Source organism: Dromiciops gliroides, chromosome 3 (genome assembly GCF_019393635.1).
Source record: "Dromiciops gliroides isolate mDroGli1 chromosome 3, mDroGli1.pri, whole genome shotgun sequence".
Lineage (NCBI taxonomy): Eukaryota > Metazoa > Chordata > Mammalia > Microbiotheria > Microbiotheriidae > Dromiciops > Dromiciops gliroides.
In genome coordinates, this window is record NC_057863.1 from 153,594,855 (window position 1) to 153,618,456 (window position 23,602).

At 38.9% G+C, this 23,602-nt stretch overlaps 1 protein-coding gene across 2 annotated transcripts in view; it reads left to right on the forward strand.

Moving 5' to 3' along the window:
• Window positions 1-23,602, forward strand: part of CLDN10 (claudin 10) — a 125,811-nt gene that overhangs the window by 70,177 nt on the left and 32,032 nt on the right. Inside the window, exons 1-3 of one of the 2 annotated variants that reach the window (XM_043995922.1) lie at window positions 12,960-13,225; window positions 22,731-22,892; window positions 22,985-23,066. In XM_043995922.1, coding sequence (XP_043851857.1) covers window positions 13,006-13,225; window positions 22,731-22,892; window positions 22,985-23,066 — 464 coding nt within the window. In that variant the 5' untranslated portion in view covers window positions 12,960-13,005. Of the gene's footprint in view, window positions 1-12,959; window positions 13,226-22,730; window positions 22,893-22,984; window positions 23,067-23,602 lie in introns of those variants that run through there. The other variant, XM_043995923.1, reaches the window with a different exon arrangement.

The window sequence follows — 23,602 nt, forward strand, 5'->3', positions numbered from 1 at the left end:
GTGGCTTAGTTATTTCACCTCAAAGTATTGCAGGGCAGTAAATCTTTTCAGCCTAATTTTATCAAAGTACCAAGTGGTACTTTTAATAATGAAAATAAAATTAACATTTAATGCTTTTAACAAAACTAAATATTTGTCAAATAAGGTATATTCATGCAACTTCAGGAAAACAATGACAAAGGTATGTACCATGTATACATTTACTTTCTTCCAAATTTGAAGATTTGTTTGTGAAGAATATTTCTGTCAACCCATGAGCTTACTTGCATTCATGATGCCTTTAATAGTACAGATTACAATCCATATTTCAGTAGCCTGAACAGCACAAAAAGTAAGAAAACATTTACTTCGTGGACATCAGCTCTCAGTTCAACTGCCAAGATTGTTTTAGATTCTGTAATCTCAAAGTGGAGAATGTCATTCATGATTTGCTTCTTATCTTAATAAAACTGTATACTATTTTCAGTTTTCAGACACTTTAAAACAAGAATGCCTTCATGTATTTCATATGCATTATTATCCCTGAATAGGCTGACTTTTTAGAAAAATGTATAATGTTTTCTTTTAGCTACAAATGTCTGAACTGGTATGGTAAGATTTGAGATTCTGAAAAGTCTGACTCCCTCACTGAATGTTCTGTAGCATTAAAGAAAGTTAATAACCCTTTGAAATCATGTAAATAATCTGATTACTTTGATCAGATTCTCTGAACTCTAAAAATACAACTCTCAAGAACTAATAGCTAAGGCCCTAAAAGAAGGAGGAAGAAGGGTTTGGAAAGGCCCAACCCCATTGAAAGTAAAAAGACAAAGGATAAAAGTAAAAGAAAAACCAATCCAGTCCATAGGCATGACGACCCTAATCTGTTCATGCCAAAGAACAAATAGTGCTGTCAGCTCACAGATAATTTATGGAGTAAAAAGGACTATTTGTATTGAGGTTTTTGGTTTGATATAAATTGAAATTATACATATCAAACTCCAGAAATAAGTGGAGTATTCCTCATACTTTTTTCCCTCAAAATTTCTGGAGTATTCCTCATACATTTTTTAATAGGATACATATTTTTGCACTTTATGTCTCATTTGCTCTCTCTCTCCCTGCATAGCACTTAGTCTCTTTGTGTATATTAGGGGTGTGATTCTATCAGGAAAATAAAGACTGTTAATTAATCTGGCAAGGATAACAAATCTGTATTTAAGAGACATTAAAAATACAATGGGGGGGGCACCTAGGTGGCACAGTGGATAGAGAACCAATCCTGGATTCAGGAGGACCCTAGTTCAAATCCGGCCTCAGACACTTGACACTAGCTGTGTGACCCTGGGAAAGTCACTTAACCCTCATTGCCCTGCCCAAAAAAAGTACAAGCGGGGGGCAGGTAGGTGGCACAGTGGATAAAGCACCAGCCCTGGATTCAGCAGGACCTGAATTCAAATCTGGCCTCAGACACTTGACACTAGCGGTTTGACCCTGGAAAAGTCACTTAACCCTCTGCCCTGCAAAACAAAACAAAAATACAAGCATAAAAAGCTCACACCACAGCATATGCCAAAACTTAGGTTGTGTTAAAAGAAAGTCAAGAGTCTGGTCCTAGAAAAGTTGTTGTTGTTGTTGTTGTTGAGTTGTTTTTGGTGGTGTCCACCTCTTCATGACCTGATTTACGTCTTGGCAAGGATACTGGAATGGTTTGTCATTTCTTTCTCCAGCTAATTTTAATGATATAATAATTTTTTCTAGGGGCAGCAAGGTTGGTACAGTGGAGATCACCTGACCTGGAGTCAGGAAGACCTAAGTTCAGATCTGGTCATCTTGAATAATAAAAGCACGTAGATCATAGGGGCAGCTAGGTGGTGCAGTGTATATAGTGCTAGGTCTGGAGTGAAGAAGACTCATCATCCTAAGTTAAAATCTGGCCTTAAACACTTAGTAGATGTATGACCCTGGGTAAGTCATTTAGTTTCCTGTTTGCCTCAGTTTCTTTATCTGTAAAATATACTAAGATTCTTGGGACACCATGTATAAATGGCAATTATTATTATTGTTATGTACAGGCCATAAGGAAATAGAAGGAACATCAATTCAACTATATAGAGATGAAAGATCAAGGAGAAAGGGTATATAAAACAAATGAGGATTTTTTGTTTGTTTGTTTTTTGTTTTGTGGGGCAATGGGGGTTAAGTAACTTGCCCAGGGTCACACAGCTAGTAAGTGTTAAGTGTCTGAGGCCAGATTTGAACTCAGGTACTCCTGAAACCAGGGCCGGTGCTTTATCCACTGCACCACCTAGCTACCCCCACAAATGAGGATTTTTAATTCTGGGAAAGTATAAAGAAAAAGTTTCCATTTTCCCTAGAGCATTACAAAACACAAAGACATGGTATAGAACAAAGAGTAATGATTTGGAGTCAGAGGACCTAGGCCAGCAAATCAATGTAACCTCTCTGGCACTTTGTGTTCTCATTTATAAAATGGAAGTCAGGGTTAGATTAGATGACGTCTAAGGTCCCTTCCATCTTATGACAAGGTATTTAGAATAGACACATTATTCATAGACATAATATTCTCTTTCTTTCTGGACAAGAAATGGTACAAATATTCTATCTACCTTAAAGACCGTGCTAGATCAGGGAGAAAAGGGGTGATAAGAAGAGAAGAGGGGATGTGCAGGAGGGTAAGAAATCAGATAATCAAAGTACCTTTAAAGACAAACTATAACAAAAAAATCATAGAATTTGTGTGGATTATAAGAATGTGGTTTGAATTCTTTAGAAAATGAGTGGGTTAAGTCTAGGCCAGTACTTATGATACCTGTAAACATATTCTTATGCAGATAAGGAGAAAGCAGGAGAGTCGGGGAAGGGAAAAGCGAAGCTAACAGGCAAAATATCCCTACTTTACCTTCTATTGATCAAACTATTCCTAAGCTAAACATATCATCTAATCTATGGTTGTGCATGTGTTTATATGTAGGAGCTGATCAGGAAAACTTCTGATCAATTTGGTAAGTCTTCCTCAAATGATGAGACAGAGCTTTGTTCGAAAGGTATTAACCCCTATTAAACTTGATGTATTCTAGCTTTAGTTGAGAGATAGAAAAAAAACATAGGAAATCCCTCTCATTGGTCCCTAGCACCTGTGTGCCTAGTGCCTTTTGGTGATTTACTGAGGCCAAGGAGAACAGGACTCTTTTTGGAAGAACTGTCTTCCTTGTGGCCTATAAGAGTGAGCCATGAAATGGTTGTAACCCCTTAGGCTTTTCCCCGTTTTCTCCAGCTTTTAATCACTTAGATTTCCAAACTGAAATGCAGCAACGAGGGTGGAGGTCAAAGTAGCGAAAACATTTCTCTCCTCCATCCCCACCTCAGGAGCAGCAACGGTGATCTGAAATGGAAATGTACTTGAACATTTTTGAAAAGAAAGGTTCTTGAGCTTTCCTGTCCCAGGTACCTGCTTCTTCCTTTCTGTTTCTTTTTCTGAGCACATCTGAGAGAATGGACCTTTCCAGATTTGGGGTTACCTCCTCATAGGCAGTCTCTTAACTTGAGCATTCCTGTGTTCAAGTTAGGCACTGCCTATCAAGATGATTTCCTTAATTGAATGCTTTTTGGAGAAGGAAGAGTAATTATAAAATTACTGTATAGCTAGAGTAGCAAAACTATACCATAAGGAGCCAAGACACTCTGGAGGAACAAGAGGGACATTCCCTAAGTTCTTTCAGCAAAGAGTTTGGGCACGTATCTCTTGGAAAAGACATAGGACATCAAGCTTCACAGGAGAGACCTTTCAGACAAGGGTCCATGTCTTGTAATCTCATGGAGTTGATTAAGGGACTCAAGAAACTCATCAAAGTTTCTCTCTATCAGCCACTATTTTATCTGTGTGTATATAAGCACACACATTTGTGAATACATGCACACAATATGCACACACATATTTATACACAGAGTACACCTATTATAACATATGTGTATAAACACATACATGTGTAATGCATATGGATGCGCATACATATAGATGCTCTGTGTGTGTGTGTGTGTGTGTGTGTATACAATGAGACCAATCATAAAGGACTATCATTTCAAAGAGTCACAAGACTTCTTGATAAAATGCATATAAAACTGCAGCATTGCGATGTCTTTGATAAAAGGCTGGCCTTAAAGTCAGAAAGGATTTGGATTTGCCTGGGTTCAAGTCTTATTCGTAGTATGTAACTATGGACAAATCACTTAATTTCCCAGAATCCCCAGGCAATTCTACTGCTCCTACTTCTACTCCTCATATATATTAACTGTATGACAATAAGTAAGCCACAACTTTTCAGTGCTCTCAGGAAATTTTCTAAGATGATAAGCTATGGAGAAATTGCTGGTTTGTATCAGTGCAGGGTGTTCCCCCACACCAAGGAAATCACAGATCTGGACAACAACAAAAAGAAATACTGGTTAAATCTTGCCATAATATAAACATTGATGCTAGTAGAGACCAATAGTTAGTTATAGACACCGCCTTTCCGATCTCTATTTTTCTCCTTAGCAAAATTGTGGAGCTGGTCTTTAGTGTTGTAGCTGCCCCTTTCTGAAACCTTTCCTGTTGCATTCCCAGGTCACTCTGAGCCCCACCAATTTCCTCCTCACACTCTAGCAGTTCTACCAGGCTTACTCATTCTGGTTCTTTCCTCCTCCTCCTCCTCCTCCTCCTCCTCCTCCTCCTCCTCCTCCTCTTCCTCCTCCTCTTCAAAACCTGCTTTTTGGAAAATCTGTTTGAAATTCAAACACCTTGACAAATGACAGAAAGTTTAAACTCCTGAATCTCCCAGAAATGTTTACATTTTGACAGGGATCGGGACCTTCAAGTAGAGGGACAAAGCTTCAGTGGTGAGATTTTACACATCAGAAAACTTTTTTAGGAATCACACTGACCATTTAGCTGTCTCTGCTCCCCAATGTCCACTCTTAGAATTTCTCTGCTGTTTCAGAGGCTTATAAGCTATTATTCACTCCCAGACCTACCCCTAACATTACTGTGTGTGGTCCTAGGCAAGTTACTCTACCTTTATGGATTCCATTTTTTTCCATTGAAGAATGAGGAGTTTGAACTAAATTCAATCCATTCCTACAAATGTCTATGAAATGCCTACTGTGTACAAGATTAAGTATTTTCTTTCAAGAAGAAAAGTCCACAAATATCCTTGTGTTATTCTTGCTGAAGGGTTGCAAATCATGTCAGATCTCTCTCTCCTAATAATTAAAGTTGGCAGTCATCCAAAGAATTCAAGTTGTATTCTTCTGTGGGTACATGTTGAGTATGAAGAGGCTGCAATGTATTGCCAGTGATGAGTTGTGTAGGAGAATTTGTGTAAAGGGTTTGTCAGAAAGCTGCATCACCAGGAAATTAAATTGGCTGGTCATATAATGTGAACGATGGATGACTGATGGAGATCTCTTCAACTCCATGGGCAGGTGTACAATGATAAGGGATCTAGAGAAAGGCATCAATATATTTGGTGGGCCCACTGGGACTAGGAAAAGGGTGGGACAGGAACCGAATGAGCAAATGAGTTGCAATCAGCACTGTTGGAGGGAATTCCTATATTGATGAAAGCACAGAATCCTTGAAGTATCAAAGAAATTTTTTAAAATTATGCTCTGTGGTGAGGATAATGCTTTTTAACTTTAAAAAAGGGGTTTCTAACTTGTTTTGTAACATGGCCTTCTATGGAAGCCCCATGAAGCCTATTGCCCCTTCAAAGAATAACATTTTTAATTGTAAAATTACAAAGGAAATCAATTTTATTGAAGCACAGTTATAAAACTTAAAAAAATAAGTTATGGACCCTAAGTTAAGAAAACTTCCATCACAAAATCCGACATCTCATTCATGTGGTTATTCCTTTCATCAGTACAGATCCCAACTCTTCCATACTTTCTCATCCCATGTGATTCTTATCCTTATCTTCTGTGTATTTTGCATAGAACATCCATCCAACATACTGAAAGCTTTCCTCTAGGTCTTTTTACATTTCATGGGTTGCAGCAGTGTACCATTTTCTGTCCATCTGTTATCCTACTCTCGTGCTACGTGACTGGCCCATCTCCTTTTCAGATCATACATTTCCAGGATGACATATTCCTTATGCTACTCCTTGGGAATAGGCTATCACCTGTAGTTTATTTGTGCCCACCATGTTTCTCTCCATTGCTCTTTGCATGAACTACAAGTTTGGTTCCTCAGAGACTTTGATGTTTTGAGATTTACATATATTGTTAGAAGAACAATATTTAAAAGATGACTCTTTGCACCAGGGATTGTTAGGATCACTAATAGCACCACACAATTTCCTAAATACAATCCAGGCTGCTCTCTTTTTCATTCTCATTGTTGGGCTTGACTCATTGTCCATCTGCAGTATCTGTTTAACAGTGTCAAATGTTGCAGAGAGGCCAAGGAGGTTGAGGACTGAGAAGCAGCTATTGATTTAAAAGTAAAGAGTTAATGGATAACTTTGGGGAAAACAGTTTCATTAGGGTATTGGAATTGAAAGCCATATTGGCTTGTGTTAAATGAGTGAGTGGTGATGAAGTAGAGAGAGTGACAGTAGAAAACTCTTTCTAGGAGTTTGGCAGTGAAAGAGAGACAAGATACATGGCAATTCTGCTTTTTTTTTTTTAAGGAGAAGGGAAACCTGAGTAGGTTTGTAGGTGACTTGATTGGACCCCCAGTTATAATATTCTATAACAAGTCCTATCTATCCTTTCCTCCCTCAATCCACATAAAGACACATTCCTAACCAATCTTCTGTCTCCAGACTAAAATGACAGTGTAGTGAAGAAGGGTTTTGATTTCTCTGTAAGGATTTTTTTAAGTTAAAAAAGGAATTAAAATCCTTAAGAATGATAACTGATACTTAGAGTTAAATGCACTATATATATATATATCCCATATGATAATGTATTTTAAATGGTATTTTTTCCAATAGCATGTAAAGATAATTTCAGCATTCACTTTTTATAAGATTTTGAGTTCCAAATTTTTTTCCTTCCTTCCTTCCCTTCCCAAGATGGCAATATGATATAGGTTATAAATGTAAAATTATATAAAACATATTTCCACATTAATCATGTTGTGAAAGAAGAAATAGATCAAAAGGGAAAAAACAACCAAAAGAAAGTGAAAATAGTATGCTTCAATCTGTATTCAAACTCCATCAATTCTTTCTTTGGGTGTGGATAGCATTTTCCATATTGAGCCTTTTGGAATTGTCCTGGATCATTGTATTACTGAGAACTAAGTTAATCATAGTTGATCATCACTCAACATTGCTGTTACTGTGTACAATATTCTCCTGGTTCTGCTTATTTCACTCAGCATCAGTTCATGTAAATCTTTCTGGGTTTTTCTGAAATCTTCCTGCTCATCAATTCTTATAGCACAATATAGTATTCCATTACATTCATATACCACAATTTTTTCAGCCATTGCCCAATTAATGGGCATCCCCTCAATTCCCAATTCTTTGCCACCACAGAAAGAACTGCTATAAATATTTTTGTACATATGGGTGCATTTCCCTTGGGATACAGACCTAGTAGTGGTATTACAGGATCAAAGGGTATGCACAATTTGATTGCCCTTTGGTCATAGTTCCAAATTGCTCTCCAGAATGGTTAGATCAGTTCACAATTCCACCAACAATGCATTAGTGTTCCAATTTTCCCACATCTTCTCCAACATTTGATAATGTATATGTTTATGTACAAAATCCTTAAGCTACATGTTTCAGTTGCTTTTCTGAAACAGGAATTCCTATGGTTAGAATTCTGTACTTGCTCTCTCTTGGTTACCAAAGAAATCTTAAAGACCTTTTCCTGATATTCAGAGCCTTTTGCAATCTAAGTAACTTCTTTCTTCAACTATTCCCACCAAATGCCCCGTAGTCCAGCCAAATGAATTTTCCTCAAAACGCACCTTGTGGTTTTTTCTGTCTCTGTTCTTTTGTTTACGCTAATCCTCACTCCTGAGATGCTCTCCCCTCTTTGTTAACTGCTTCATCCTTTATTAACCTATTTATACTTCAAAGCCTAAATCAAAAAACATCTTCTTCCTTAGCTGGTTTGGCCAGTTAGTAACTTTCTTTTCCTATTTGACCTCATCTGCTATTTTATGTGCCTCTTTAATAAACTTATGATATATCATTTTGTATTATAGTTCTCTATATCTGTATCATATTCTCCTGGGCAACTGGGTGGTGCAGTGGATAGTGCAGTAGGCCTGGTGTCAGGAGAACCTGAGTTTAAATAGATCCAGCTGCAGACACTTGCTAACTGTGTGACCCTCAGCAAATCACTTAACCACATTTGCCTCAGTTCCTCATCTGGAAAATGAGCTGGAAAAGGAAATGGTAAACCACTCCAGAATATTTGCCAAGAAAACCCCAAATGGGGTCACAGAGAGTGGGAAACAATTCAACAACATCATATCCCCCTACTACTAGATTGTAAGCTTCGTGAGAAGAACCATTTCTTATCTAAAAATTTTATCTCTCCAAATGATAGCACGGTGTCCTCCATCAAGAATTATTAACATTAATGTTGATTAAATTGTTAAATATCATTAATATTTTATTATTACATATTTGTTTGATTGAGTTATTCCACATTGTTCCAGAGAGTAGAAATAGGAGCAACAGATAGAAGTTAGAGAGGCTGTTTCTGGTTTAATATAAGGATGGCAATTCTAACAATTAGAGCATCCAACAATGTAATGGTTTGCTTTTTCAAGTAGTAAATTCTCTGTCACTGGAAATTTTCAAACAAAAATTAGATGGTTATCTGTACAGGATACTGTAGAAAAGATACCTTGGGTAAGAAGGAGATTCAGTGAGATGACCTCTAAGATTTTTTCTTATTTTAAAAGTCTGTTGGGGGGGCAGCTAGGTGGTGCAATGGATAAGGCACTAGCCTTGGATTCAGGAGGACCTGAGTTCAAACCCAGCCTCAGACACTTACTAGCTGTGTGACCTTAGGCAAGTCACTTAACCCTCATTGCCCAGCAAAAAACAAAACCAAAAAAAAGTCTATAACTTACACTATCTTTTCTCCTCTCTTTACTAGTAAGCATTGCTACCTCTACTCCATGCTATCCTGGTCAAAAATTGGCAAAAAAAGAAAAGTAAAAAATCCAAGTTTCATTACATACAAATTGGGAAACAATATCTTTGGTGGCCAGATTTAACTTAGAAAGCTGGTTTTTGACCCAGTATCATTATCCAAAAGAATTAGAGGAACTTTGAAGAGACAAATTAAAACAATAAAATAAAGCATATGTCTTCATGAGATTTGTTCCAAAATATTGACCTCAGCTCTCTGTAATCTTTGTGGTCACCTCGAGTCATTAAAGATGTCAATATAAAATAGGTTTGTTCTTAGACTGTTGAAGAGAAATGATGAAACAGCATAAGCACTATCCAGATATAAATGCTGCCCCACTTTAAGTATCATATATCTAGTTTCACTGAATAGAATCATGTGATCATAAAATGTTAGCACTGAAAAGGAGCTTAGAAATCCTTTACTTCAATCTTCTAGGTTTCAGGGTGAAAAAATCAAGACCCAGAAAGTTAAGTGACTTGTGCAGGGTGACCCAGCTTAGTCACAGATTCATTACATGGAAACATTCTCTTTTGGATAGGGTTCTTTCTATGTAGTCGAGAAAGACTTCCTAGAAGAGGTAGGACTTTGGTTAGTCTTGAAAGATGGGTAGGATTTAGACAGAATAGGTAAAAGGGAAGGGTATTCTAGACAAGTGAAATATGATAAAAGACTAGACATGGGAAATGAGCATGTTCTGGAACAGTGAGTCCTAATAGAGCAAACAGAATAGAGTGCGGAATTATAGGAAATAAGGTGTGAAAGATAGGCTAAGATAAGATTACGGAGAGCCTTGAAATCCAGACAAAGGAATTTAGACTTGACGTGGTAAGAAATCAGGAGTTGCTCAAGGTTGTTGGTTTTTGTTTTTGTTTTGTTTTGTCAGCAGAACACAGAACCAAAATGACATTTAATAATACTTTGCACTTATATAATGTTTTATGCTTTGCAGAGCCCTTTTCCTGTTAGTTAAGGAAGAAGCAGCTAGGTGGCATATAAATCTGACTTCAGATACTTGGTGACTGTGTAACCCTGGGCAAATCACTTATACTCTCTCTGATTCAGTTTCCTCATCTGTAAAATGAGGATAATAATAGCACCAACTTCCCAGAGTTGCTTTGGGGATAAGAGGAGGTCATTTTTGGAAAGCACTTTGCAAGCCTTAAAGCACTTTACAAATCCCAGCTTGCTGTTATTAAGGAAGATTAAACTAACAGTTGTTCCCAAGATGGACTTAAGGGAAATTGGACAGATGTTATGGCAGTTATGCAGGTTGAATGCCTGGGGCACAGAGTTGGCAAAAGGAAGGGAAAGAAAAGGACAGAGATGAGATACTTTGAAGGAAGAATCTGTAGGACTCAGTGAGGGAATATGTAAGGGAAAGAAGAAAACAAGAAGTCTATTAAAGATGACTCTGAGGTTTCAATCCTGCAAGACTCAGATATTCCACTGTGGTCTTACTTCTTCTATGTGTGTATCTGGTCACAAGGGAAATATCTTTGTTCAACAAAGAGAGTGTGGATGGTGAAGCATGAACCCTTCACCTCTTCCAGAAAAAATAAGGCATAGTATAAAGCCAGTCAGTAGCTTCATCTTTCTATATGAAAGACTATGACTAGAATTTTTAAGCTTATGATTCTGCTTAAATCAAAAGACTTTGCATGTTTTCCGGTTCTGTCCTCCTCTATTCATGGATTTGAAAAAACAAATTCCATTCAAAGAATTTCAATTGTGTCTATTATTTGTATGCAAGGTACTGTGCTAGCCTCTGGATACATAGACAAATATGAAACAACCCTCAATGACCTCTGTCTATTAGAAGGAAACCATCTGCATACAAGTAAGCATAAACAAAGCAAGGATAGGGGCCGCTAGGTAGCACAGTGGATAAAGCACCGGCCCTGGATTCAGGAGTACCTGAGTTCAAATCTGGCCTCAGACACTTGACACTTACTAGCTGTGTGACCCTGGGCAAGTCACTTAACCCCCATTGCCCTGCAAAAAAACAAACAAACAACAACAACAACAAAACAAAGCATGGATAAAATAATTTCAAAACCTAGAGAGTGTCAATATCTAGAGGGATCAGGAAAGGATTTTATTGGATGGAGATAAGTAAAAAGGGAGTGCATTCCAGATATGGAGAATATTCCCTGTGCAAAAGCAGGGTGAGGAAATGGGATGTTGTGAGTGAGGAGGAGTTAGCAGGCCAGTTTCACTAGAACTGGGTGTTCACTAAGAACAGAAGAAAATGTATATACTTTGCATCATGCTGCTTCCAAAGGCAGAGTCTGCTCAGTAAACCTTGACAGTCCCACCTAGACTAGAACAGGGTCGGCTTCTCAGTCTTACTCTGAAGAGTTAAAACTTTGTTGAAGAATTGTGGATGACTTAACTACTCTCAGCAATACAGTGATCCAAGACAATCCCAAAGGACTAATGAAGAAGCATACCATCCACCTCCAAAGAAAGAACTGAAGCATGCTATTTTTTCACTTTCTTTCATTTTTTTCTTTTATTCGAGTTTTCTTATACAAAATGACTAATATGGTAGTGTTTTACATAATTGCACATGTATAACCTATATCTGATTGCTTATTGCCTTGGGGAAGGGAGAGAGAGAGAGGGAAGGGGGATAGAATTTGGAATTCAAAAATTTAAATAAAAATGTTAATTATAAAAAATAAAAGAGTTAAAACTTGATAAAAGAATAAGTTTAGGACAGTATTATTAGATTATATCAATTTAAGCGTATCTATCCTAGCAGACTATATAGCACACAAAAGGTTTTCTCCTGTCAGATTTTAATGAGGTACTTTGGAAACCAAACTATTTGCTCTAGGTAGGGCATAAAGAGACTCCGTTCCATCAGATGCGCTACATCCGGCTGCCTGTTTTCCCCTTCTCTACTACCTCAGAACAAGAGCATTTCTCGAAGCCACGGGTCTCTGGATGTTCAGGCTTCTGTTGGTTTTAGCATCTTTAGGCCAAACTCCTTTAATGAGGGGCTCTTTGGGTTGGCAGGCTGGACCCGCAAACAAATAATATGTGTACTGCTAGAGGAGGGAAAAAGGGTTACTGAGAGAGGTGCAAGAAGGAAGGTGTTCTTATTGATGTGGGCATCTGGCCCAATCTCTAAAGAGGAAGAATGAGCAGATTGTCCTTCTCAAGCTAGGAGGAAAGTAGACCTCGATACAGATTCAAGCTTGTGATGATCTGCACCAGGGGGCAAGAATTGCCTCACCCCCTTAGAAATCATTCTCTGCGTGCAACAGACCGGCTGTCTAGCCCTCTCCTTATGTCTTTACGTTCCTCGTGTTTCTTCCAAAGAAACCTGACAGCTAAGGGGCTATCCCCCTGAATCACCAACGGCAAGAAGTGGTGGTGAGGAGGTTTGGGGCACATCAGGGCAATGACGTTTCTAATTTACTTCCTTCATCTCTTCTTCCTCCTCCCTATTTAGAAATCGTAATCTATATGGCCGCGTTTCTTGGTGGCAAAGGGAAAGAAAAGGAGTGGAGGGAGGGGACAGGAACACTGGGTGGTGAAAAATGGGATCGGGTTGGGGGTGGAGGAAAAGCCAGGACTCGGCTAGGATGCGGTCAAACAAACTACCGGGATTCCTTCCAGTGGGCTGGTAGCTTCGCCCCTGGAGCTAGCTCCGGGCTGGGCGCTCAGGCTCCGGGGCTCTCTTCGACCCTCTCCACTCGAGCGCGCCCTGGGGCTGCTGGAGGAGGGGACCCTGGAAGGAGGCGGAGTCGGGGGGTTGGGGGGGGGGGAAGGTGTAGGGAGCAATAGAAGGAAGAGGTCCTAGGCCAGGGAGTGGATGCGGGAAGCGCTGTAGCAGCTAGCGGCATGGCGAGCACGGCCTCGGAGATCATCGCCTTTATGGTAGCTATCTCGGGTTGGGTGCTGGTCTCCTCCACGCTGCCCACCGACTACTGGAAGGTGTCCACCATCGATGGCACAGTCATCACCACCGCCACCTATTGGGCCAACCTGTGGAAGACGTGTGTTACCGACTCCACGGGTGTCTCTAACTGCAAGGACTTCCCCTCCATGCTGGCTCTGGACGGTCTGCATCTATACTCTCCCCCTCCACCCCCATCCCCGTCTCCCCCGTATCCCTTTCTCATGCCCTCCTTCCCTCTCCTTGATTCCACTCCGGGAGCGCCCTCCGACTACTTAGCTGGGCGCGCATGAGAGGAGGCGCGCGTACCTGCAAGTAGCCCAGGGGCTTAGGGTATAGCATGGGGGATGGCGGAGACCCATGCGCTGCCCCCTCCAGTGCCTCGGACTTGAGCGCCGGGCGGGCAGGATGGGTCTCGGAAAACAAAAAGGTGGGAGCTGTGGAGGGGTAGGGAAGGAGGTCAGGGACGCAAAGGGGAGAGTTTTGAGTTCGATTGTGTTTTGTCACTCTTCTTGGAATCTAAAGAATGGATTGTTCTAAAGCACAGGTTCTTAACCTGGCGTCCGTGATTAGATTTTTGGGAATCCGTGAACTTGGATGAGGGAATAGACTGTGGCGTTTCCTTCAACTATTTAGAAAACATTATTCTAAGAAGGGATCCACAGCCTTCTCCCCACTGCCAAGAGGGGTCCACGTTGCCAAAAAAAAAAAAAGTTAAGAACCTCTGTTCTCCAGAGAGATTGAGGTGAGCGACTTAGCTGAGAGTGTCTGCTTCCGTCGTTGTGTGTGTGGGCGCCAGGTGAGAGCCAGTCAAGAGGAAGGGAAGCAGCAGGTGCACAATTCGGGCCGCCCCTTCTAGCTCAGTGCTCCCCGGCTAGCTACCACTATTGAGCGGTCTTCAGGGCTTGAGGTGGCCGGCCTCTTGTCCTGCCCGTGTTGAGCGAGACTTTCACGCTCATAGGAGAAAAGAGGACGTTTGGGAGAAGGAATTTGGAAACCTGGGGGGCGGGGGGGGGGGGGAGGGAGGGGGGAAATTCTTGTTGCTGCATTCCCACAGCTATGGATACTTTTATTATAGAGGGGCATTCCACCCTTAAAAATACTGTTTTTGTACAGTTAGTAAATATAAATTCCCCAGCCCCTGGTTTGTTTGTTTGTTTGTTTGGTTTTGGTTTTTGGTAAGGCAATTGGGGTTAAGTGATTTGCTCAGGGTCACACAGTTAGTAAGTGTTAAGTGTCTGAGGCCGAATTTGAACTCAGGTCCTCCTGAATCCAGGGCCGGTGCTCTATACACTGTGCCACCTAGCCGCCCCCCAGCCCCTGTTTTTAAAACTAAGTGTTTGGTTTCTTTTTTTGTGAAGGGATCATAGCACAGTGGGTGAAAATTAGAATTCAGCTTCGGAAAAACCTAGGTTCAAATCCCGCCTCCGACAATTAATGTGTGTGTGTGTGTGTGTGTGTGTGTGACTCTGGATGGTCCATTTCGGTTCTAAGTACCCCAAGCCGCTAACTCCGTAGGATTTGACAAGGACATAACCAATTTATGACCTGCATTGAAAAAGAAAATTCTTCACTACTGTTGAAATCATGGCTTTGTTTCTGAAATGAAGGAATCGATTAAAAGGAACAATCATTTGTCCTTGCACCGGTCAAATCTTTAAAAATTATACTTTAGAAAGATCAAAAATGTACTTCCCTTAAAATTATAAAACCACCCAACTGGATTTAAATGGTTTCTCTAAGTTTTAAGATAATAAACCAGCAACTGATTTTTCCCACCCGAGTCATCAAGTTATTAGTTACGAATACTTCAGTTACAGCGTGGAGAAGGTTGGCAAAAGAATACTTCCCTTCCACCTCACCCCATCCCCCCACCCTCCCTTCACTAGCTCTTACTTTTGTTAGTATGTTAGCTTTTCCCTGGTGGGATGATCTTTCGTCTGGGTGGTTCCCCCCCTCTTTTATATGAAATAGATTTCTTTGGTTTTCCTTACAAACAGTTATAAATAAGACTAGATTTTTTTCTTGCTTATAGCAAGCAGCTCAGAAAGTCTGCAACAGTTAGATAGTCGCAGATAATACCAGCTTTGTTTAACCTTGAGGAGAACAATAGACTTTTGAAGTAGAAATTGGGATTCTGATATAGAGAGGAAAAAGTAAGGGGTTGGACTGCATAAGCTAGGTAGCTGCTGTAACCCAAGATGAACAATTACACTATTTTTTAGTTTTAAGGTGTTTTCTTTTTTTCTCATTGCATTATTTCAAGTTTTTATTTACATAGCTGGGTAAATAGTAGAGACAAGATTTTGATGCCTCTAAGGTTGCACTTGTTTTAGTGTATGTAATTGTGTGCCTTGAAAAGCAAACTCTTGCTCAATGTAGGATTTGATGGGGACAGAGTGAAAAGGAAATATAGGCATTGTTTTGAAAGGGACAAGGACTTGAGTAGTACCTTCACATATGAATGATCTGGGTCATATTTATTCCCTAGAACTACTGTTGAATTGTCTGTTATCCAAAACACAAATCCAGGCAGATGATGTGAACAGATAGGCTCTTGTTTCTGTGGTTTACCATTCAGGAATATGGGATTTACAGTAACTGTCCTGAGAGCATTCTTCTGTTATAATTGTATTGTGAGGAGAGTTAGCGTGCCAGCTACATGAGCTTCCTTTTAAAGGGGGAGGGGGAAGGAGAGGGAAATAACAACCTCAAGAGAGTTATTGATAGGATGCTGAAACACTCACTTTCTCAGAGGGGGATAGTGATGGAATGGGTGGGGGTCTGACCAACAAAGTTTAAATGCTACTGTTGAATGGTGGAATGGATAGAAGTATCAATTACATCCATGCTTAAACCACTTTCCCTTTCTAGTTTGAAGTCATTGAAGAATGAAAAATTGAAGGGGAGAGAGAGAAAATGAAGGCTTGAAGCTAAAAATCTTCAAGCCAATGAACATCTATAAAGTGTCACTAATGTGTAAGACTAGAGATATCATGGTGGAGTAAATAAATCCTCTGTGTGAGTGTGTGTGTGTGTGTGTGTGTGTGGAATGGCACCCTGGATTCAATTCCCAGTACCCTCACAACTTGGAGGAAATGTTCCTGAGCAAGTCACTTAACTTCTTATTTCCCAGGGGCAGCTCTTAAGTTTCAGAACGTTTGCTCATCTGTATTAGTAGTAGTTTACTGGGAGCTCTCTCTCTACACTGATTAAATACAGGTACATACATACACACACACATGTAGTAGATACTTACAAATATTTAGATGCAAAACAAGCAAAAAAAGAAGGAAGGGAAGGGAAGGGAAGGGCAAGGCAGGGCAAGGCAAGGCAAGGCAGTCTCTGTTCTCAATATATTCTATTGGAGGTGGGGTCATGATAACCTATAAACAGAGAGAAAATCAAGATAATTGAAAAAGGAAAGAACATTACCAACTGGGTGCATCAAGGAAGGCTTCACTGAGGAGATTGTACCTGAGCAGGGTGAACCTATGGAAGCCAGAGATGGGATCTCAAGTTTGAGGAACATCTAGTGATCTGGCTTGATGGGAAACTAAAGAATGATTGGAGATATAGTTGGAAAGGCAGTTTGGAGCCAAATTGTGGAGAGACTTAAATGCCAGGCTGAGACATTTGTATTTATCATGGGGTTGATAGGGTGCTATGGATGATTTTTAAACATGGTCTTTTCTGTGCTTTATGAAGATTATTTTGTCAGTGCTGTAGAGAACGGATTGGAAAGAGGAGATGTATATAGAGAGACCAATTACAAAGCTATTACAGTAGTCTAAGCAAGAGATAACAACCTGAATTGGGGTGTTAGCCATAAGAGTGGAGAAAATGACAAATGTAAGGTATCTTACAGATTTAGAATCACCAGGTCTTAGCTTTGGAAAGTGAGGGAGAGATGTGACTCAAAGATTGTTATTGCTGTTCAGTTATATCCAACTCTTTGTGACTCCATTTGGGGTTTTCTTCACAAAGATACTGGAGAGGTTTGCCATTTCCTTTTCCAGCTCATTTACAGATGAAGAAACTGAGGCAAATAGGGTGAAGTGACCTGCCCAGGGTCACACAGCTAGTAAGTGTCTGAGGCCAGATTTGAATTCATGAAGATGAGTCTTCTTGACTATGCCCAGCACTCTATCCACTGTGTCACTTAGCTACACCAACTGTGTCACCTAGCTACCCCAACTAAAGATTATAAACAGAAGATTTTTTTCCCCTCTACCTATGAATGAAATATCTGAGTCAGTCAGCTTCCTAACTTCTCATCATCTAGGTTCAGAAGGTGGTGTGCTGTAGTAGTTGGAACTGAAAGCTATGTTGTCCATAAAGCAACATCTGATAAAGTACCTTATTCACCAACTTTGCAACAATGAATTTGAAGTGGTGTAAATATGTTTCTTTTTTTTTTAAAGTTGCATCAGTAACACACAAGCAATTGGTTTGAAGAAAGTAAAACTAATCTTGGAAATGTAAATAAAGCCAGATTACTGAAAGACTGCAAGAAGAAAAAGGTCCCTTATTTATGTTTTTTTCCAGTCTTGAAGGGGATAAGGACAATTATGCTAATTTGCTTCACTTAGTAATATAGTATGTGGAGATATACCTTTGAGTTTTGTCTAACAAGATTGGGTAACAACTCAGTTTTACAGATAACGTAGCTTAAACCTTGAAAAGTTTAGTGTCACCACCAATCTAGTGATATCGATCCAAATCGCCTAAATCAATTACTTTTTTTTTTGCATAAAATGATCCTATCAGTTTAGCTCAGTTCCTTTTAAAGGATTTCCCAGCAAAAATGTTAAGCATTTGCCAGTATAAGAAAAATAATATGGAAGGACACTAGACCTGGGATTTCATGGTTTGGAGAACTCTCAATCGAGGTAACTCCCTCTCTCATGGCAGGTCTACACCCTCTCTGCAATTTATGATCTTAGAGGATTGCCTAGAGCATTGTCCAGGGTCACACGGCTAGTATGTGCCAGAAACAGGACATGTTCCCAGGATTTCTGCTCTGAGACCAGTTATGTATTACACTAAGCTGTTTCTCATTTAAAAAAAAATAGATATGCTCTGTTTCTGGAAAGGCACTATTGTACTGTTAGTAAATAAAAGGCTAGCCTCAGAGCTGTGAAGACCAGGATTCTAGTCTCACCTTGGACACATATTGGCCATTTGGAAATGAGTTAAGTCAGTGTTCTAGGTAAATCTCCAAAATTGTAAGCCATAGACAAGCTGCTAACCTTCAGTGGTAAAGGGAGTTTTCTCATCTAGGAGTTCCCTCTGTCAGTGAAATCACAGAGTAGTCTAATTTCTCTTTCTTTGAGTCTAAAATCCACTTTGTGTGCCACTAATGGTTCATCTTCAAGTGGATATTTGAATTTTTAGAGACTGACAGTGAAAATCAAATGTGTATTTTAATTGATAAGTTGAATTGTGTTTACTAGACCCCAAACTTCAAGTCTTGGGAAAACTAGGATGTAGTATTTTTTTTTCATCCTGCAATATCTACTGATACAAGTCATGGTCCTTTTACTAATTGAAACTATTTCCTAGTTAAATGAGCTAATGATTTCTGGCTATCTTGCTAAACTGTGTTACTCTCAAAGTGCCATTTGACCTTTAGATAGGAATCAATCTCAGCCATGTTGCTATTAGTATATGCCATCTATTTTTGTTACTGTGAATGTTTGCCATTTCTCCTAGGAGATTTAACTATAAATTTTGCTCTAGAGAACCTCTGAGTAAATATGTTCATGCTTCAGCACCTTAATGTGTTAATTAGCTATTAACAGTGCCAGTAAATTAGGCCTGTCAGAAATAATGGTCTCCTTGACCAGTTTTTACTACTATTTTGTTCGATGGTATTATCTAAAATAAGTTTAACCCTCAGGAAGTATTAAATACAAGGTTGTAGGTACCTACATTGCAGAAGTGAAATCATTACATGAATGCTTATAATTGGACTTAAATCATGCAAAGATTAGCTCTATCAATAAAATGGAAGGAAACAAGCACTTATTAAGCACCTTCTAGGTGTCATGCCCTATACTAAGTGATTTTTTAAAAAAATATATCTGATTTGAACCTCACACAACTCTGGGAGGTAGGTAGATTATCCTCATTTTGAGGAAACTAAGGCAAAGGTTAAGTACCTTGCCCAGGGTCACACAGTAAGTGTCTAAGGCAGGATTTGATTCCAGATTCAGCATCCATTAATTATGCAATCTAGCTGCTTTTTAATTTATAAATACAAGCAGTGCCTAATTTACGGATACCTGACATATAAACATTCCTTACATAGAAGAGAAATTGTATAAGTTCCCACCATGAAAGCAATTGTCCTTTCTTACCCAATTCAGACCCTAAGATATTTTCTTTTATGCAGACATAGTGTTAATGTTACTCCAGAGCAGTTCTTAAACTTTTTTTTTTAATGTGATGGGCTGCTTCTGAAAACAATGTTTTGAATAATTGAAGGAAATGCTAAATTTCAGTTAGAGTAACTCTATATGCTATTTTTTTTCTGGTTCAAATTCATAGACCTTTTGAACACAATTCATGGACTCCTTTGTAGACAGCTGGTTCAGAACCCCTGCTCCTGAGGCACCTGTCTCCCTTTCCCCCAATTGATACTGTAAGAAGATATGAGCTGTTGGGGCAGCTAGGTGGCACAGTGGATAAAGAGCTGGCCCAGGATTCAGGAGGACCTGAGTTCAAATTTGACCTCAGACACTTGACACTTAACACCTGTGTGACCCTGGGCAAGTCACTTAATCCTCACTACCCTGCCCCGCCCCAAAAAGAAAGAAAACCAAAAGCAAAAGAAGATACGATGTGACTGTCAGCCTTTCAGTTCCCTTGCCTTCACCTTGCCGCAACCAAAAGAGCAGTTTGCAAGGAGAGATGTCTCTGATGTCCTGAAGTGAAATTTGTTCCACATTTTCCCATAGAAATGTTGTTGTTAATGTGGTTTGATATAGATAATAGCATTCCCAGCCCTATTAACTTGTAGGGCCTAATCTGAGAATTTAATCACTTCTTCTATGGGAAATGTCTTATGATTTCCAAATTACAGAATTTACAATTGAACTTCGTAAACTGGGACTGCCTGTACTCTACCAATTCATAATGAAATAGAAGTGCAGAAGAATCATTTCCTTAGGATAGTTTTATTATTTTTAGCATTTTTGTCATACTAAGGTCTGATATTTGTATAGTGACTGCAATTGAAGGCAGGACAAAGAAGTTTAAAGAAATTTAAAACCATAAACTAGTTCTCTTTTTATTTTATTTTATTTATTTATTTTTTGTGAGGCAATTGGGGTTAAGTGACTTGCCCAGGGTCACACAGCTAGTAGGTGTTAAGTGTCTGAAGCTGGATTTGAACTCAGGTACTCCTGAATCCAGGGCTGGTGCTTTCTCTTTGATGATAAAAGTGGTAGATAGCTGGCTGAACTGTTATTGCCAAACAGTAAGCTAGTCCTGTTACTAACTTGTTACATACTCTTGAACCTAACCTAAGGTCACTTGATGGATACCGTGCATAGAGAACTGGCTGAGTTCAAATTCAGCATCAGACTCTTACTAACTTTATGGCCCTGGGCTCTATTTTCCCATGGGTAAAATGGAGATAATAATAACACCTACCTTTCGGGGTTGTTGTAAGAATTGAGATACCCTTTTAAACTGGATAGCACAGTGTCTGGCATATAATAAGGGCTTAATGAATTTTTATTTTCTTCCTTTCTGAGGATCCTGATTCTAGCTCCCAAACACCCAGCAGGCTGCCTGGGTTCTGAATCAGGCATCCTGCTGAAAAAAAAGGAAGAATAAAGAGATACTTAGCCAGGAGGGCCTTTTAGGATTAACTTAAAATGGAACCGGTTCATTGTTTAGCAGCATTGCCACAGATAGAACTTCACCATGACTAGCATCCAAATGAACCTGTGTTAACTGTATTTTTTTTTAATGCCAGTGTCTTTATGCTGTTTTTGTTATTCTTTTTTGTTTGTTTGATTGGCTTTTTACAGCAAGAAATCTTTAATCTTAGGAAAGCAAGGCAGCTTCATAAACTTTAAAATAAAATTCATATAAACAGAAACAAAAAAAGCCCCTGGATAACTAATGTCTGAAAATACATTTTATATTACAATAAGTAATATGTGCTTCTTTCTTTCTGAGGTGTCAATTTTCATACCTTAGAAAGCAAAAATGCAGTTTGCTTGAAGAACTTGGCTTTTACTTGTATCAACTTGGAGGAGAAATTAGGTTCATTATTCATATAAGCACCCTCCCTAGAGAGAAGCTTACTGAGACTTAAGCAACAATTTGCATTTGGGTGGTCCTGACTTTTTTTGTAATTGGAGTTTTTAATAATATTTTTGTCCCCAACTGATAGGAAGCTTTTAGTAGTTCTCCAGCCCCACCCTTCTATCCCCTTTAGAAGATTGTCTTTATCATTATTGACCCAAATCTCATTTATCTTTGTATCTCTCCTAGTACTTAGCCCATGTATTGTTCATATAAATTTAGGTGGAATTGGTTTGAAAACTTAAACATTTTAAGGGTAAGACTTAACAAGTATTTCTGCAGTCTCTAATTTTCCCAATACAAAAATTCCTGGTTTCTGAATTCAACATTAGCCTCTATCAGAAAAGAGAGAAAATTCAAGGTTTGGTGGTTTGGGGAATAATTTAAATCAAAACAAGTCTATTACAATATCTTATTCCACTTACAGACTTTATTCATGGGTGTTCATTCACTCATTTCTTTAACAAATATCTGAGTGTCTACTACATGTAAGACACTGTTCTTTGTTGTAGGTCCAATAACATTGAACAATAAAACTTCATTAATTAACACACTCATTAGAATTTTGTGTTCAATTGGACATTGTATGCATATTTGTTCTTGTCCTAGCCAGGAAGAACTGGTTTACAAAGCAAATTAATACTGTAAGTAAGATTTTAGCTAATGCAATGAAACTACTTATTAAAAGAATGAAACATTTTTAAGTCACTTGCAAGCATTTTGAAATACCCATTCATGTGTCAACTACCTTAGACAAGTCACCTAATCTTTGTAGGTGTCAGTTTCTTCATTTATATAAGAACAGGACTAGAATACGTAATTTTTTTGGTCCCTTAAAGCTCTAAATCCTATTATATTGGTAACTATTAATAAACTAATTACAAGTTATTCTTATCTATTATTTAAAGCAGATTCCCTAAGGACCCCTACTAAACAAAAATGTTAGACTAATTCAAGTTACTGTGTGAAAGTAATCAAATAATATTTTTGTCTAGAACATAAGACTTGGCAGAGTCAAATGGCCTTTCAAATAGTCTTAATTAAAGAAATTTTACTAGAATTAGTTCTCCATGGGGCGTAAACCCCATAGTTAAAACTTTCATATGCCAGAAAAATCACTTACTATGAGTAAGTTTGAAGAAGAGTTTCAGGGTGTGGTATTGAAAAGAGTATTTCTAGTTTCTACTTTCTCACCATAAAATCAAAATGATGGAATTTTAACTATTGCAGTTATTCTTCCAGAAGACAGAAGAGAATGACTCAAAATGGGACATTGTAAAGGGAGGATTTACCTCTCCAAACTAACATATACTGTTGTAATGTAAAAAATGTCATATTGTAATTGCAGGTTATATCCAAGCATGCAGAGGACTGATGATTGCTGCTGTCAGTCTGGGATTTTTTGCTTCCATATTTGCACTGTTTGGAATGAAGTGTACAAAAGTTGGAGGCTCAGATAAAGCCAAAGCTAAAATCGCTTGTTTGGCTGGAATTGTATTCATACTTTCAGGTAAATAGTAAATTTCCGTCTAATCCATGCATGTGGTTAAAGTGATTTTATTCATTCTAATGTTAGTATCTTCATATTCTGGTATGTTTTAGGACTGTGCTCTATGACGGGCTGCTCCCTATATGCCAACAAAATCACGACTGAGTTCTTTGACCCTCTTTATGTTGAGCAAAAGTAAGTACTGTTTTCAGTTCACATATCTTATAATAAACGGGATGAATAAGTGAGTGTTCTGAAGGAACATACAAATAATGGCATAATGAAAATTAGAGGTGTTTGATGACATGGCTCAAGAAAATGGGTGTATTTTGGAGAGGAAGCTGTTAGAGCAGCAAGGTGATGTTTAACTTGTTTATGAATTTTACATAGTGTCTTTTCTCCAAATAACACTGGATATAATTAATCATTACACTGGACATTAGAAAATTGAAAATAGTGATAATTGCAAGTAAAAAGAAAGGGGAGGGGGCAGCTCAGTGGTGCAGTGGATAGAGCACCAGCCCTGGAGTCAGGAGTACCTGAGTTCAAATCCGGCCTCAGACAGCTGTGTGACCCTGGGCAAGTCACTTAACCCCAATTGCCTCACTTAAAAAAAAGGGGGGGGGGATTGGAGAGGAGCTAAAAGATGGGAAGGAGAAGATAGGAAGAAATAGCAATGGAAACTTAAGTTGATGATGCTTTATTATACAGGTTAAGTGAGAAGCTCTGCA